Below are 19,120 nucleotides of genomic sequence, written 5' to 3' on the forward strand. Positions count from 1 at the left end.
ACTAATGCGTGGGATTCCGTTACAGCAAAGGCCCCCGTCTCTGGGATCTAATGTCTGATGACCTGAGGTGGAGCTATACAGGGTGGCTCAGATGGTAAAGAATTACCTGCAGTGTAGGCAACCTGGGTTTGATCCCTGGATGGGGAAGATCCCATGGAGAAGGGAATGGCTACCCACTCCAGTATTCTTGCCTGGAGAATTCCATGGACAGAGGAGACTTGTGGGCTACAGTCCATGGGGTCACAAAGAACCAGACATGACTGAACGACTAACACTTTTACACTTTGACACACACAGACTAATGCATGGGGTTCCCTTATAGCAAAGGCTGCCAGCCTCTGGGATCTAAATCCTGAGGACTTGAGGTGGACTTGCACATAAAATGTAATGCCCTTGAAACACCCACCTCTCCCTGGTCCATGGAAAAATTGTCTTCCACGAAATCAGTCCCTGGTGCCAAAAAGGTTGGGGACCACTGCCTTACAGTTCTGAATGGGTAAATATGGCAAGGTAGGAATACAGAATCGGAGAAGGCAATGGCACCCCACTCCAGTACTCTTGCCTGGCAAATCCCATGGACAGAGGAGCCTGGTAGGCTGCAGTCCATGGGGTTGCTGCCAGTTGGACACGACTGAGCGACTTCCCTTTCACTTTTCACTTGCATGCATTGGAGAAGGAAATGGCAACCCACTTCAGTATTCTTGCCTGGAGAATCCCAGGGACGGGGGAGCCTGGTGGGCTGCCATCTATGGGGTCGCACAGAGTTGGACACGAGTGAAGCGACTTAGCAGTAGCAGCAGCAGGAATACAGAATAAAGTACGTGAGAAATGTACAGTCCTAACATCTTACAGAACATTTTACAATGAACACCAGACTTGGCTTACCCCCTATTCAGCAGGTCATCAAAAAGAAATGATTCTTCACTTGTCTCTTGTGCTAAAAATCCAAGGGGTGATATGATAAAGTGAGAAAAACAAACAGTTCTCAATCCTATGGCAGGTCAATTCACAGAAGCCATGAGCCTCTAATATTAAAATTACTGTAGTTTTTTTTTTCTTTTTTAAGGTCAGATGTAGGCTAAAATTTCAAATGAATTTCAATATTTGGCTTTTGTTGTTAGAAGTTTCATGCACAAGGAAAGGCTCTGTAAAATATTATGGCTAATTTATGCATCAAGAAAGGAAACAAAGAACAATTTCAGCAAAGCACCTCATTAGAAACTAGAAGTACAAATGCATTCTAATAAAATTATTAGGTCTTGCATTGTAATTGAGCATGACACATTTTTTCAGTGGACACATACATAACACGCTCTGTTTACGATGGCTTTCCTGTTTTAAAGAATTTAGTTGACTTATAATATTGTATTAATTTCAGGTGTACAACAAAGTGATTCAGTTATACGTATACATCTGTTCTTCTTAAGGGGTTTCCCAGTTAGTGCTAGTGGAAAAGGACCCACCTGCCAACGTAGGAGACACAGGAGAGACAGGTTTGATCCCTGGGTCTGGAAGATCCCCTGGAGGAGGGCACGGCAACCCACTCCAGTATTCACATCTGGAGAATCCCATGGACGGAGGAGCCTTGTGGGCTACTGTCTACTGGGTTGCAAAGATTCGGACATGACTGAAGTGACTGAGCACACACACGTTCTTCTTCAGATTCTTTTACCATTTAGGTTATTCCAGAATATTAAGTAGAGTTCCCTATGCTATACAGTAGGTCCTTGTTGATTATCTACTTTATATATAGTAGTGTGTCTATACCAGCTTCCTGGTGGCTCAGATGGTAAAGCATCTGCCTGCCATGCAGGAGACCCGGGTTCGATCCCTGGGTCGGGAAGATCCCCTGGAGAAGGAAAAGACAACCCACTCCAGTATTCTTGCCTGGAAAATCCCATGGTCGGAGGAGCCTGACAGGTTACAGTCCGTGGGGTCACAAAGAGTTGGACACGACTGAGCGACTTCACTCGCTCAGTGTGTCTACGTTACTCCCAACCTCCTAACTGATCCCTCCCTACAAATGGCTTCTTCAAACCAGAATCAAGAATGCCATCTTTATCTCCCTCACAAAGCTATGCTAGCAACAATCATTTAAGAAACTACACTTGTTTTCTCTCAGCTCCTGACATTCATGATGCATTACTGCCAAGAGAATTCAGTGTGTCATGAGCTAAACTGATCTTGCCAGGCTGATGATGCACAAGCTGACTCTCAATTTGTAAACACTGTCAATTTAAAGTGATGGTGTCGAGGGAAAACTGAGGAGCAGAGCAGCACTAACTGCACTTCCACAGGAAAGCTGTAAACATTTTTACAGATGGAAAAAAAAATTCTCAGACTGTCTTTACTAGAAGGAAGCTTAAGCACATTTTATTGACTTTTTAATCTATGTATATATATATGAAAATTGTTTATCAGAAGTATGACTGAAAAGGGGCAGGTGGATTTGAACAAAAGACTGGCAGGTCCCTAGAAGCTCAAGTAGTAGGAAGTCATTGCCTCTCCTAGGGCCAAAGAGACAAGGGATGAATTTTCTGGAGCCTAGTGAGCATTAGAAACATGGGAGGGGGCAGGGGAGCACCCTCTAGAGGGAAGCCACAGTCATGGAGGGACACAGCTCTGCTAAAGCTTTGCACTGAAGCAGGAAGGGAATGGGCCTTCCCTAGTGGCTCAGTTGGTAAAGAACCACCTACAATGCAGGAGGCTTGTCTGCATTGCAGGTCATTCAGATTCGATCCCTGGGTTGGAAAGATCCCTGGAGAAGGCAAAGGCAACCCACTCCAGTATTCTTGCCTGGGAAATCCCATGGACAGAATAATGCATGCACTATGCTCTCTTTCCACTCTCTCCTTCCCTGCCAATGCCAACCCTTGGCTGAACCCAAACAGAAATTGAGATGCTAAGGAAGCGTGGAGAAGCAGTCCAAAAGATGCCAAAGAGGCATCTTTCTGGAGTATAGGACAGGTCGTTGGAGACTGAATAACAGACACAGGAAGAAAGTAAGTTGGGTAGTACCAGAATTCCAGCCTTTCACTTACGCATATTTTAAAGTCTATCAGTTAGGAGCAACAGACCCATTGACTTGATTACATTCGTAAAGATCTTAGAAAAGTTCTCTCTCACATGAAGAAATAATGTATTTGTGCAGTTTTATGAACTGTGACTTCTAACCAGAAGATTTATAGTTACAAGAGGGAAAGTAATGCATAAGACATAAGGTAAGACTACAGAGGGAGTTTCCCCAGGATGTTTTATTGGCTTTTTTCATCTTACGATGAGTCAAAGCACCATTCCGTGAATTATCAAGGTTCAGCTTAATATTTGCGGGAAGAAGAGTGGGGATGACTGTGAGTTTTGCCTCAAGGAAACCATAAAAAGGATTATTTCCAAAATGTTCCCTTGTTGATTTATGCATGTTCTTCAACTTACTCCAAATAATGTGAAAAGGAGAATCATTTCTTGGTCTACACTTGGAAATAAGAAGGAAACCCAGAATTGCCCGTACCTCAGTAAAACTCCTAGGAGTAAAGTAAGTATATTTAAATTATTTGCAATCCTCTATTCTTTCCCATGAGAAACTAACTTTTTACCTCCCAAACATATAGTTTTCATTTCTGTGAATTCAGTGACCTCCTCCTCTTCCCAAATATTAATGATTTCCATCAGATCACTCCTAGCATTAGATCCAAGCCTCCTGGACATCTCTGATGCTCCAAAGGTTCTTTAAACTCAAAGGACTTATACCTGTGGTGGATTCATTTTGATATTTGGCAAAACTAATACAATTATGTAAAGTTTAAAAATAAAATAAAATTAAAAAAAAAAAAGAACTTAAAGTCCGTTTCATCCCCCTTTCACTCTGACCATCCGTCAGTCACCCAATCTTTTATTCCACCTCTATTCTTTTTGACTCCTCCATCACCTCCCTAATAACCCAGGTTGTTCTGCTGACTTTTCCTAATAATGATAATAAGCATACTAATTCTAGCATGTGTTGAGCACTTAGGCTATATCAGACATGGTGCTATGCACTTTATATCAGACATGGTGCTATGCACTTTATATGTGTGATCTTATTTAATCCTTATTACACTCTTATGACAGGTATTATTTCTACCACCAGTAAAAGATACAGAAGCTGTTATTAGGGTTATAGAGCTAGCATATGGCAGGCTGAGAATTTAAATCTGGTTTGAAGCCTGTGCTCTGACCCATCTTTTCCAGCATAGCAAATTCAATATTTCAAGGTTTCGCTTAATGCATTTGCCCTTTAATAAAGCTTTCCCAACCTCTCCTGCCCTTTCTTCTCTTACACGCTCAGCATTTTCCACCCACATTTATTACAGTACACATTATTATTTATGCACTGGCCCATTGATTAGTTCCCTCATGAAATGTATTTTGAGAGAATATCAGACAGAGTGCTTGACACAGGTTATCAGCAGTAAGCAAGTCTGGACCTGGTCTCCTAGAGACCAGTGGGAGAGACTTTAAGCAAATAACCACACAAACACACCATAAAATCCCGGATGATAATTGCCATGGAGAAAACCTTCAGGTGCTGGTGATGTGCCTGTCTCCAGGCGTCGCCTGAGCACGTTACAGCCCAGCCATTTAAATTTTCTCCAAGCTAACTAGTTCTTTGTATTAACATGCATTTGGAGCCGCATTAATGAATTATAGAAACTGTTTAGGTTAGAAATTAGATTTCTAAATGGCAAGTGAAATCAATCTCATAGAAGTGGAATGGTAAAACTTCTTGGCCTCGTGAGTTTCAGGGGTGAGAAGACAAATGCTAGGAATGAGAAAGACTGGATTTGTCCACAGGCAAGGTTGTCTCAACGTAAGTTTCTCAATTCAGGAATGTGCTTGTTCTATTTCATATAACAATAATTTTGTGGAGTTCAGAACATAATGAAAAGCTCTATTTACTGAACTGTTGCCAAAAGATGTTGAGTGAGGGCCTGGAAAGATAAGCTGGCCCTTAAGAATTCTTGTTCCTGCTTGTTGATATAGTCTGTTTATCCTTTTTCCATCTGCAGAGTACAAAAAACTTACAAAAAGCTATTTAAATGGAATATTCAAATGACGTAACATGTGTGATATACTAAAAGTATATGCATGCATACTCAATCGTGTCTGACTCTTTGTGACCCCAGAGACTATAGCCCACCAGGCTCCTCTATCCATGGAATTTTCCAGGCAAGAATGCTGGAGTGGGTTGCCATTTCCTACTCCAAGTGATCTTCCCGACCCAGGGATCAAATCTGTCTCCTGCAATGGCAGGCGGATTCTTTACCACTGAGCCATCTGGGAATCCACTAAAAGTATTTCCTGGTATAAAATAGCTATAATATTTTGAAGCAATTTTAACCTTAGATGTTAAGTGCCTCTGAACTGACAGCAGAAACTACAATCAATCCTCAAAGAATGACATCTTGGATCAGGATATTATTAATATGACTTGACTCAGAAAGAATACTGAAATATCTATTCTAAGGGTTTCATCAATATATGCAAAACACAATATGGACTCCAAGGAATATTATGAAGAGATTTTACATTGCTCAAACATGTTAGATATTAGCAGTAAGCTTTTCTCTGTTTCTGTTGCCTCATGACTCAATTTATTGCATTCAAATACTTGAATTCACTACTCTTGAAATTATGACAAATTATACCAATTTGGATTCTGTTATTAGGAAAATTGAATTTTAAAAAATTCAGTCAACCTAACAAATAACCACTGGTTAATCCCCCAAAATGGGATCAGTTTAGGGTGCCATACTGTAATCATGAATGTCACAGTTCCTTTGCTAGAGTATCCATGTCTGTGTTCTCTTTACTCATACGATCCAGGCAGGTATGGGCATGTAAATCAGGTAGTTAATGCAAATGTGAGAACCTGGAGTTTAATGATGAAAATGCTATGTGAACACTGTGGGTGGTGCTGGTTTAGTCACTAAGTTGTGTCTAACTCTTGAGACCTCACGGACTGTAGCGTCGCAGCCTCTTCTATCTATGGGATTTCCCAGGCAAGAATTCTGGAGTGGGTTGCCATTTCCTTCTCCATATAAAACACTGTACTAAGTGGTAAAAAATCACTGCTTCAGAAATTATTTGAATTATCCCTAGAACTCTGTAGAGTACAGAACAGGGGGATTATTTACCACTTCTGTTATAGATCATCTCTTCTATAAAATTAATTAAGAAAAACAATAATAACCATCCCTCAAATCTGTACTAGCTTTAGTTTTCTTGAGCTGCTTAATAAAATAAATATAAAAAAATATAAAATATAAAAAAAAGAGTTTCACTTTATTTTGAGATTTCCATCTCTCACCTATTACCAAGACTTTTAACTGCTTCCTGATCAACAACATTTAGTTTGTATTTACTTCTGCTTCACTTATTGCCAAGGTTCCCAGTTCTGCCGCCTATTAGAGCCACTTGGTGAGGTTCAAAAATTTGGAAGACAGTTGTTTGGGAGGGTTTAGGGACTGAGAACTGGTGTGCCTGACCCCGGGAGATTCCAGTGTACAGTCAGGGCAGTGGGGCAAGGGTTGCTCCTGCTGTTGTTGCTGTGTTCCCTGCCTTCAGTCTTGCCCTCTTCTGATATCTTCCGTATGCTGCCAGAATAACCTTTCTGTAACGCCAGCAGACTTAAATTCAAGCCTGAGTTACAGGGTGAAAGACTCAACATGATCTGCTCTTAAATACCTGAGCTGCTGCCTGTTCTTATTCTCTTTCCACTAGTTCTACCAAGCACTTACTTTCAGCAAGCCTGCCCGCCTCTGGGCCTGGCACTTACTCCTCCCTTGCTCTGAAATGATCTCCCCTGTTTATCTGCCTGGAGAACCGCATCTTCTCCAGGAAGCCTTTCCTGACATGCCAGCCCCCCTCTTCTGTCGGTGTTCTCAAAGCACAAGTCTACTGGGTTTCACGTTTTTGTTTTATGACTACTCGTATTATTTTTTTAAGTTTTCACTGGAGGAGAGTTGTGTTAGTTTATACTGTACAGCAAAGTGAATCAGCTGTACATACACATACATCCCCTCCTTTTTTGGATTTCCTTCCCATCTAGGTCATCACAGAGCATGGAATAAACTTCTCTGTGCTACACAGTAGGTTCACATTAGTTGCCTATTTTGTACATATGCTAATCCCAATCTCCCAATGCATCCCATCCCCGCCTTTCCCCCTTATGACTACTCATACTGCACTATCATTTTAGAACATATGACTCTCTCACCTTCATTAGACATCTTTTGAGCAAGGACTATGTCACGTTTGCCACGGAATCCCCCAAACTTAGCACACTGCCCAGCATATACTGGCATTTTGTATTTGCTGAATAAATGAATAAATAGCATATTACACTATTTTACTTATTACAGATAGATTCACATTGGGTCCACTGAAAAACATCTCAGACGGTAAAGCATCTGCCTGCAATGCAGGAGACCTGGGTTTGATCCCTGGGTCAGGAAGATCCCCTGGAGAAGAGAATGGCAACCCACCCCAGTATTCTTGCCTAGAAAATTCCATGGATGGAGGAGCCTGGCAGGCTCCAGTCCATGGGGTCACAAAGAGTTGGACACGACTGAGCAACCAACACACATTTATTTAATATTTAGTAACAGCAGTGATAATTACTTTAAAAATTAGTCTTTTAATTTGGCTATGAGTGGATTTTAAACAGGTTAAAGCCAAAGGAGAACTTTAATTAAATCCTCACGAGTACTCTCCTATTAGCGGCATCCCCAAACCACACATTTTTCAGAATTACAGCCGTTGTACACTCACCTTGGACTCCGATAGGGGAAGGAAGCCCACTTAATGCCTACCACAAGTTGGCCTAACTTGGCTGCTCTCTTTATGTGACATCTAACCCACAACTCTGGTGAACATGCTTACTTTGTATTTGCTTTCTGATCTGGAAGGGGTGGGAATATGTCCTTTTTTCTTGAAGGTTGTAAAGTGCTTGCACTGAGGACATGGCTTGGTGCTGGCATCAATACGGCCAAGTTCCAAGAAGTACTTGTATTTGATGGAGTCTTCATGTGTCAGGTTATAGACAACCATTGTTTCTTCCAGGAATTCAAAGCACTCAGTGATAGGGCATTTGATTTCCACTTGGCCAAGCTGTACCTGTGTGAAAGAACAAATGGGAGAGAAAGAAAAGGCCCTGGTTATTACATTTCTCTTCTTTTTGCATATGGTAATGCTGATTTCATAATTATAGCAAAGGATTATCTGTCACTTTTCATGATTCCGTAGCATAATAAATGATAATCACTTTGGTACCTGTCAGGTGATACCAAATAATTACTATATAATGTCTCCAAAATGACTGATAGGGCATTTAAGCATTCTCTATCATTAAATATAATGATTATCAAATATGAGAACTGGAATGGGCCTACATCACAGGCTCACCTGGGAAGCAAATTATCATTCAATCCTCTGCAACCTGCAGGATGAGACAGCATTCAGACAATGAGCCAAATAAAAGAACAGCTTGGATGAAAAGGTGTTTCAGATTTTTCAACCTTACTACAAAGTTCCTGCCAGCCTCCTCTGTACACAGGATTTCCCAGGCAAGAATCCTGGAGTGGGTTGCCATTTCCTTCTCCAGGGATATTGATTCCAGACCCAGGGATCAATAGCCACCAGGTGGCATAGCCTTACTCAGCACTAGACTTAGGGCACATTTAACTTTAAGAAGACCAAAAGAAAACAGAATTTTACTTATATATGCAACATCCAGTAGTCTAAAAATTATTGCTAAAAAGAAAAAACCCTTTCCCCTGACTTTCCCAGGTAAAGAACATATAACTGTTCCCATGTCATGAGATTCATACACACAACTAAGAAAATTAAACCAATCATAAAACTGTAAAAAAAAATCCCTCTGAGATCTGGCTGCTTCTGAAGTAATTTATAAAATGAACTCCTTTAAAGAACTACAGAGTTAGATTAGGAGAGGGGAGAGGGAATGTACTGGAATGACACATTTACTATTTATTGGATAGAGAACTCAAGAAATGGCTAGCATTAAAAATTACAGTATAAAACTCAAGTACAAAGTGTGGACACAAGTTTCAAAGGATTAAAAAAAATAAACTACTTTTTAAGGATGACTTCGGCTTGTTTTCCATAAATAGTAACAAAAACCCTTTACAGTCCTGGCATCATAGTCTCTTTTTGCCCATCTTAGGGTAGCAAAGGGAGGCAGTGAAAGCTCTAAATGGAAAACAACCCCAAACCATTTCTTTCTCACTTGGTGAACTTGACATTTTGAGAAGGTGAAACTCATTGACCTTAATAAGAAAAGCCCACGATTACGATGGAGAGAGGAATGCGAAAAAGTCACCAGATCTGAGGAAAGAAAACATCTATAATGAGCAATTAACAAAGACCCTAAGTTCATAGTAACTTTGAACTTTGCTGTTTCTCTCGAGGAAAGGTAGGTAAGAAGCTACACTCTATAGGATGCCTGGGAACGACATATTTAATACCAGTAAAGAACATAAGCCAGACTGATAATGAAAAACATCTAACTTTGGATAAGCCACCTTATTAGTACTGACCTGTTGAAATATAAGTTTCCATATCATCTTATGCTGCTGCTGCTAAGTCACTTCAGTCGTGTCTGACTGTGCGACCCCATAGATGGCCTCCTACCAGGCTCCTCTGTCCCTGGGATTCTCCAGGCAAGAACACTGGAGTGTGTTGCCATTTCCTTCTCCAGTGCATGAAAGTGAAAAGGGAAAGCAAAGTTGCTCAGTCGTGTCCGACTCTTAGGGACCTCATGGACTGCAGCCTACCAGGCTCCTCCGTCCATGGGATTTTTCCAGGCAAGAGTACCAGAGTGGGGTGCCATTCCACTTATGCTACTATTGTATAAAGATGGTCCAGAGATGCTTTTCAAGTATTAGCCCAAAGCAATTTTTTCTACTTTTTTGATGAGTCTGCTTATAGTTACAATCAGATCTTATTATTATACTTGTTAGTTATTACAACCCAAATTATGCTTTATATTAAATTATTTTAAGTTATAGCTGAAGTCAGAGGCTGTGCAGATAAACTGGGATCCGAACAAGAGCGCAGAGTATGAAGCCACCTTAGGAGTCTGAAGTAGACACCTATCAAAATCGAAAACTTCTGTCTTTTGCATGTGAAAAGACAATTTCTCTTCATTCTACACAGAAGAGTTCACTTGGTACATCTCAAGTGACTCCTGCTTACTGGGGAGCCGCATACTTGCGGGAGTAAGAGCTGGAATATTTTACTCCCAGGTCAATGTTTAACCTCCCCTCCCTTGCCTCTAAGTTTATTTAAGTAAATAAATAGTAACAATGGAAGTAGTAATTCCACAGCCACCCAGGTAGTCAGGTCTTAAAGAAATGGAATGCAGTACAGGGACCAGACATCCAAGCAGCTCAAGGGAGTGGGTCCTTTTGTTCCCCTGTCAGCAGCAGGTGTTCATATCACACTGCAACACCTACTGTCTGATGTCCAAACAAAGCCTCATCTTCTTCATGCTTCTCAAATATCTGTCTGCAAGTCTATTCCATTCCCAAAGAACCGTTTCCTTTTGCTTCGCACCCTCTGCATTTTGCCTACTTCATACTTTCTCTTCTCTCTGAAAGCTCCAAAATCTCTACCCTGCTACACTGAGCCAAATGATCTCATATTTTATTAAACAGAAGCAATATGATAATGTCCCATTATCCTCCCACTACCAACTCTCCAACGCCTGTCCCCATCTTTTCTGTCTTCCCTCCTTTTTTTTTTGGTATTCTTCCCTTTTTATTAGCCTTCATGTTTTTCTTTAATTTTTATTTTATACTGGCATATAGTTGATTTGGGCTTCCCAGGTGGCACAGTGGTAAAGAATCCGCCTGCTAATGCAGGAGAAGCAAGAGATGCAGGTTTGATCCTGAGTTGGGAAGGTCCCCTGGAGTAGGAAATGGCAACCCACTCCAGTATTCTTGGCTGGAAAATTTCATGGACAAAGGAGCCTGGTGGGCTACAGTCCATGGAGTCACAAAGAGACACGCCTGAGCATGCATGCAAGAAGAATAGTTGATTTACAGTGGAGTGTTAGTTTCAGGTGTAGAGCAAAATAATTTAGTTACACATATACATATATCTATTCTTTTCCAGATTATTTTCCCATGTAGGTTATTACAGTATTGAGTAGAATTTACTGTGCCTTACAGTAGGCCCTTGTTGACTCTTTTATATATAGTAGTGTGCATGTGTTAATCCCAACCTCCTATTTTATTTGTCTCCCCTCCTTTTACAGCACAGGGCCTGAATCTACTTCCAGACTGCATGAGTCTCTCAAAGTGTCTGTTGAGAATTCAAGTTTCCTGGCCCACTCGAGGCCCATAAAATTTGAATTATTGCTGGTAAGATAATAATTGGCAGTTGGAACAATTACTCATACAAGCATTATTCATACTTCTTCATACTAACATCCCCTTTTTCATAATAAAACACTACTCATGACCTAGGCAATCTCTGGCCTGTACATGTCTATTTTTTCAGAATTTATTTCCTCAAAAGATCACTAAAAAATAATAATCATGATTGAGTAAAGTACATTCACTTATTTATTCAACAAGGTACATAATTCAGCAATTCAAAGATGCATTTTTTTCAACATTTTAATATTTCAAAAGTCAAGACTATCTTACAATTGATAGTATTTAACACTGTGCCAAGTTTAATTGTATCATTTTAATTTTCTTAGAGACACATAATATAACACTGCATCCTACAACTGTATCACATCTTAGATTTCAACTAAAAGTGGTTTTTACAGGTTTGGTTTGTTATGATGGGATTCTGGGGAAATGAGAAGACAAAGAGAGAAAGAGATACAGGGCTTCTATTGGAGGAAACACATGATAAACAACTAAATGAATCAGGTAGACTGGAATCCGTCTACCTATGAAGCAACTACACATCAAAGAAGATATCTCCGAAGAGGTGATGGCTAAGAACAAAAGGGCCGGTCATGCAGAGAACTTGCAGGAGGGACTGAATGGCCAAGGAAACAAGGACCATGGCTCCAGGGCAGAAAGTGCTGTCGCGCCTGCGTGCAGGGAACAGAACTGAGCAACTGAAACACGTACCAAGTGAGCCAGAAACGCAGGCCTTGCTGGCTGTGACCTGAAGTGTGGATCCTATTCTAAGTTCACTATGAATCGCCGACTGGTTTTGTGAGGAGTGACATACCCCGACTTACATTTTACAAAGAGATCATCCTGGCTCTTCCCAGAGAACACACTGGACCAGAGAGGGGAGCAGGAGGTCCTCTGGTTCTTTCTACCAGTGGCACTTGACTACTGCAGTTATCCAGGCAGCAGACGACAGGGGACTGAACTAGGTAGCAAGAGGTAACCAGACATGAGATGCATTTCCGAAATGCAACCAATGGGGTTTGGTGGTGAACCAGATATGGAGGATGAAGTAAAGGCAGGAGTCAAGAATTCCAGGTTTTGGGCTTGAAATAACCTGATGATTGGTGGGTGTGATTAATATTTCTAATAAAATTAGAATTTCTAATAAAACACAGTTTATTGAGAATTTCTAATAAAACACAGTTTATTGAGAATTTCTAATAAAACAACAGTTTACATGGGTATGTGATACTTGCTGGAAATGACTCACAGCAAATTTAGTAAAGATTAATTCATCCTCAAAACATATATTAAACTCCTATAATATTACAGGTAAAGGATATAAAAGTCCAGGATATAAAGTAGCTTAAACCATGAATCCTGCCCTCATGGAACTTGAGAATACAGTAATTAAATTTGTGTTGATAGCCTCTTCTAGCAATTTGGAATTTAGTGGTATTTAATTGGAGAAGGAAATGGCAACCCACTCCAGTACTCTTGCCTAGAAAATCCCATGGACAGAGGAGCATGGTAGGCTATAGTCCATGGGGTCGCAAAGAGTTGGACACAACTGAGCGACTTCTCTTCTTCTTCTTCAATTCATTTAATATTCTATCCCCAAATTTAAAATTATTAGGAACACATATACATATGCACAAATCTTCAGATTGGTATTATGAACCCTTAAGTACCCATGCTTCAGCTTGGTCAATTTTATTTTTTTTCTGCCCTGACCTACTACAGTCTTCCCATATTATTTAGTCCAAATACCAGACATCATGGCATTTCACTCATAAATATTGCAGTATGAGTCTAAAGAAAATAAGAAATCTTTAAAATTTATATAATCACTATACCAAATATTTTTTAAATGACAATAATTCTTTAATATCAACTTAGTTTCAGTAATGTCATCTAACGTCTATTTATAGAAATTTTTGTACCAGTATAATAAAACAAAGGTCTAAATTTCTGTTGTGTTCAGTGTGTTTATATCACTGAAAAATAGGCTCTCCAAATCTGAACAAAAGCATGTCCATTCTTGAAGACAAAATTATTTAATTCTAAAACAGTCTCCAAGGGCGTTAGTAAGAGACACAGTTACCCACTTAATGTTCAAGTTAGATGGCTAATTTGCCACTTGGGATAACTCAAAAGTAATTCAGTGACACAGGTGAGGGAGACAACTGGAAAAGTGACAGAACTCTTCCAAAGAAAAAGACAGAAAATATAAACCTTGGACTCAAGGCTCAGTTTATCAAACACATGGTTTACATGTTTTGATCTTGGTTGGTCATGAGAGTATACAGCGTGCTTTATACAGTCTTTTGTTCACTTAAAACCAAGTGATTTCAGATTTCCTCTATTGTTAAAAAGAAGCACATTGATATGGCAGAGGAGAAGAGAACACAACAACAAAAGCGATAACAACAGTCAGGAAATGTAAGCAGCACCTCATCTACGCCAGGCACTGTTACAAGCACTTTCTGTGCTTCGGGCTTCTCTGGTGGCTCAGCTGGTAAAGAATCCGCCTGCAATGCAGGAGACCTGGGTTCGATCCCTGGGTCGGGAAGATCCTCTGGAGAAGGGAAAGGCTACCCACTCCAGTATGCTGGCTTGCAGAATTCTACAGTCCATGGGGTTGCAAAGAGTCAGCCACTACTGAGCGACTTTCACTTTCTGTGCATTAATTACTTGTGGAACACCATAAAGGCAGATGCATTTTTAGGTTCATGGATTTCTCCATAATTTTATCATTAATGAGAGGAAGGTGGCTGCTTTACTGACAAACATGCTCTTTTGCTGGCTCAGCAGATATTATAGATCATTGTGTAGATGCCTTTGATAAAAATCACACTTAGATACCCAAGTACCAAATACAAAGAAAGTAACTTAAAAAGCAACAGAGGAAAAAGATATTCCCACACAGAAAACTTCAGCCCCAGGTGACTTGCTGGTAAATTCTACTAAGAACTTAAGGATGAAATAACACTGACACTACCGAACTACTCTTAGTGAATAATGATAGAAAGAGGGGGAGAGATCACTTCTCAGGTTGTTTTATCAGGCCAGCATATTCATGATACCAAAATCTGATAAGGGTATTGCAACCAAGAAAAACTACTGACTGATCTCTTTGTAAACACAGATACAAAAATTCTAAACAAAACATTAACAAACCAATCCAGATAATGCATGAAAAAGATAATATAATCAAAGCAGGTTTATTCCAAGAATGCAAGAATGACAACATTCAAAAACCCATTGCCATAACTCACACATTAATAAATAAAGGAGAAACATCATATGATTTTCTCAATAGAAAGAGGAAAGGTTATTTGATAAATTCAACATTCAGTTATGCTAAAATCTTAGCAAACTCGGAAGAGATGAAAACTCAGTAAACATAATATTCCATGATGAAATATTGAAAGTTCTTTCTTAAGAATGGAAATGGAGTGAATATGCACTGCCACCATTACTAAACATTGACTAGAGCTAGCAAATGCAAGAAGAGAAAAAGAAAACTGAAAATAAAATAGTAAGAAATAAAGATATAAAACCCCCCATTTCTTCCAGATGGAATAACTGCAGGCGGGTTCTTTACCACTGTGCCCCCTGGGAAGCCCTCTGGTCCTTTACTAGTTGCTAAATGTTTCCCTTGCCCAGCATCTGTAAAAGCTGGAATTTACCGATAGAATTTGGTTGTTTAGAGGACTCTCTGAGTTAATTTTTTAGGCTTCCCAGGTGGCGCCAGTGATCAAGAATCCGCCTGCCAATGCAGGTAGATGTAAAAGACACAAGTTTGAACCTTACACTGGGAAGATCCCCTGGAGGAAGGCACGGTAACCCTAGTATTCTTGTCTGGAGAATCCTCATGGACAGAGGAGACTGGTGAGCTACAGTCCAGAGGGTCGCAAAGAGTCAGACACAACTGAAGTGACTTAGTAAATTGAGTCAATCCAGTACCAAAGATTAATAATCAGTATTACTCTAGTGGGAGAAGGAAGGCTTAAATTTTGTTTTACTCTGAGGTTTAATTTCAATTAAAAGGGCAAGTGAAAATTTCAGAAACAACTTTAAACTTTAAAAAAGAACTTACAGAGCTCACAAGAGACCTTTTATAACTTCTTTCCCCTCCTCTTCATTGGTATCTTTTCCCTGACTTTCAAAATATGCTTAAATATCCTAAAAATGTCAAAAGCAAACAAAACCAAAAGCTGGTGGTTTAGTTATGGAAAACTATTTTGCCCTTCTACAAATTCGTTTAACAAGTCTGAAAAGTGAAATAAGAAAGTAAAATTTTGCAAACACAGGTAATTTTGAGGATTTATGCATATTAGTGCCCAACTAGAGCCACTAACTCAAGTAAGGGCATATTTAAGGTAAAACGTTCAAGGAAAGGCTTTCTAGGTGGTGCAGATGGTAAAGAATCTGCCTGCCAATTCAGGGGACACAAGAAATGCTGGTTTGGTTCCTAGGTGGGGAAGATCCCCTGGAGAAGGAAATGGCAACCCACTCCAGTACCCTCACCTGGGAAATTCCATGGACAGAGAAGCCTGGCCGGCTACAGTCCATGGAGATGCAGAGTCAGACACGACTGAGCACACACACAGACGTATTGCAAAACAGACATGCCAGCTGAGAAGGGCAATGTAGTAGCTTCCCAGTTTTCTTCCTGCACACACCAAGGTAACTTCCATTCTCTCTTGGAAAATGTGTTTACCTAGGTGTGTGTGGGAAGAAAACTAGGAAATCTGTTTCCTAGATTTTTACCTTTGTTGCAACTGAGTATTCTCTTATTGAGAATATTCTTGTTGAGAAATATTCTCTCTGTGGTTTTTATCTCTTTTCTCATCTTGTTTCTTTCTCATTTTCATTACTTTTACTTTGGTCCCTAAATCAGGCTCTCAAAATGACATTTTGTTTCTTAAAATTATTAGCTTTGGGCTTTCTTGTCCTTTATATTGCTTTTTTCCCCCTTTTAGTTTTCCTTTCTTTTGATTTTTACATTAGTATTATGCTCTTCCTGCTTTGATTTGTTTCACTTTGTTATTCTTTTCCTAGCTTCTTCTGATCACTTTGTTTTCTGCTTTTACTCGTTAGCAATGAATAGAGTTTTTGCTACATTCCAAAAATTCTGGTATGAAATGTTCTCTCTTCATTATTTTCTAGGCAGTTTATAATCCATTTTTACTCCCTCTTTAAGTGTTTTTTAATTTCTATGTAGTTTTTTCAGTAACTTTTTTCTAAATTTATTTTCAACTCTACTTGATTATGAAAAAAGTAAACTATAAAAATCTTAAATTTGGAATATTAATGTTTTTCTAGCCAATTACATAATCTTTTAAAATGTGTTTTGGACATTAAAATATTTAATCAAGAAAGGTAACATTCTATATAGATTTCTATTAAACCACAGCTTTGATGGTTTAAGTCAACTTCTCTATGGGCTCATTATTTATCTCCTCAATCGGATTCTGAAAGAGGAATATTTAAATTGCTTACTATATATTTTTTTCAAATTACCTTTGCACTTCTAGGTTTTATATTTGGCTGCAATGTTATGTGGTACATACAGACTTATGACATATCTTCATAAATAATGTTCTCTGTATTTAATGTTTTTACATTTAAATTCTCCCTCTGCCTCATCAGAAATTAATACTATCACTTCCTCCCTCTTTTGTGATTTTCCTCCTATGGCTCTGCTCTTTTCTTCTCACCTCAACTTCATTTTAAGTCACTTTATTATAAATGATTCTACAGATTAATTCAATATTCAAGTATTTATTCTGTGCCTACCATGAACAAGGCAGTCTACTAGGTACTGGGGGGAATTTAAAGCTGAATAAACTACCTTCAAGTAATTCTCAGTTTATTAGGGGAGACGGCATGGGCATAAAGAACCATGGTTCAGGCAGAGAAGCACAAAGCAGAAACGGTTTTGACTGCTCACGGAAAGGAAGGCATTTTAGTTAAATCATGAAGAATGGGAAGGATGGATCACAGTGAGTAGCTTTGACTATGCCTTATTTCTTAAATTGAAAAATAATATGAAATACATATCTGATAATGTTAGGTAAGAAAAGAGAATAAACATTGAATGTATATATTATAAAAATGTAAAGGCATATGTGAAAAAATATAAACTGAGAGGGAAGAAGACAGAATTGCTAAGAATGGATTTTTCAGGCGGTGGAATTATTTTTTCTTATTTAATATTGTAGTATGTTTGTTACATTTTTTATTATTCAGTAGTTTTTTATTTCTGCATATGTGTTTTCTGTACTCCAATCGGTGATAGTTACAGAATGGAGTGCAACACCAGCAAACTGAAACTTCGCACTGGTCCTAAAAACAAGCCAGAGTACTAAGAATTACGGGTACAGGATTTTACTTATCAAAACTGAATTATGAACACCATTTTTGTTTCTGTACACATCTGGTAATCTAACTTTATAGCCTCTACCACAGCACTGAACTCTGGGCTCTGTCCTTACCCTCTGCCGCGTGCAGTGGAGAAAGCAGACATTTCCTCGGTCAACTAAACCCTGTGGGAATCTTATCCCACGCGCCGCTGACGTCATCACAGCTAGTTCACAGAAAGCAACATTCCTTTCATGGAGGTCATGTCAAAATAGTTTTTTTTTAAATATCTAGAAACCTTTCCTCCTGAAAATTGTGTAACAAATAGAACAACAAAAATCACTCCTTACGATATTACTTGTAAACCTGGAAGAAGTCCAAGTTTCACAAACTTTAAAAATACATGTTCTGTAGCTTTATTCACAGTCATTTTAATGTTTGGGGTTTTTTTTCCCCCTAAGGTTTTGGGCTTTCAATATTGGCAAGCATCAGTGCTTTCCTAGACCTTAAACCAAGTTAACAGAGGTTTTTAACTTAAAAGGAGCAATTTCAACAGAGCTTTTTCATGCCAAAACAAAGTATCTTTGTGCACCACTCACTCAGTTCTAGGAATAGTCTGTTCACTACCTGGAGTTTTTAGATTCAATAAAGAAAAATATAATTCCTTTCCTGGTTTCTATTCATCATTTTCAGATATAAAATACTGCTAAGTGTAGAGTGACCAAATTTTCCTTTATATCTCTCAGGAACAAAGTTCAAGTGTCTAAGAATATGAAAAGAGAAAAAAAAATATGTATTTTAAAAAAACTCTTCTGAAGTTTGAGTTTTAATACCTCCAAAATAAGGGAAAATATTATCCTAGGAGTATAGAAATCTCTTTTTAAAAATGTGATTGGCTATAGAGACGTAACCACAAAAACTAGCCTAGTGAATGAATATACTATAACCTCTCACTGAAAAGCTTTGTGGTTAGACTGAAAAAGGGTTGGAATACCTGGAATACCCAGTGTTAAATGTCTTGATTTACTTCAAGTGTGTCTTATAAAATCCCACCCTGCTTCAACTGAGCTTCTTCATTTCTTTAGGAGACTGTAACACAAGGATCAGAAAAGGCAATGGCACCCCACTCCAGTACTCTTGCCTGGAAAATCCCATGGGTGGAGGAGCCTGGTGGGCTACAGTCCATGGGGTCAGTAAGAGCTGGACACGACTGAGCGACTTCACTTTCATGCATTGGAGAAGGAAATGGCAACCCACTCCAGTGTTCTTGCCTGGAGAATCCCAGGGACGGGGGAGCCTGGTGGGCTGCCGTCTATGGGGTCACACAGAGT

At 39.3% G+C, this 19,120-nt stretch overlaps 1 protein-coding gene across 1 annotated transcript in view; it reads right to left on the reverse strand.

Annotated features, from left to right (window-relative positions):
• The window catches only part of RNF217 (ring finger protein 217), a gene marked incomplete at its 5' end in the record, with an annotated part of 127,134 nt that overhangs the window by 40,876 nt on the left and 67,138 nt on the right, over positions 1–19,120 (reverse strand). Inside the window, one exon of the mRNA XM_010861953.1 lies at positions 7,921–8,154. Coding sequence (XP_010860255.1) covers positions 7,921–8,154 — 234 coding nt within the window. The remainder of the gene's footprint in view (positions 1–7,920; positions 8,155–19,120) is intronic.

This window comes from Bison bison, unplaced genomic scaffold (assembly GCF_000754665.1).
Source record: "Bison bison bison isolate TAMUID 2011002044 unplaced genomic scaffold, Bison_UMD1.0 scf7180017864473, whole genome shotgun sequence".
Taxonomy (NCBI): Eukaryota; Metazoa; Chordata; class Mammalia; order Artiodactyla; family Bovidae; genus Bison; species Bison bison.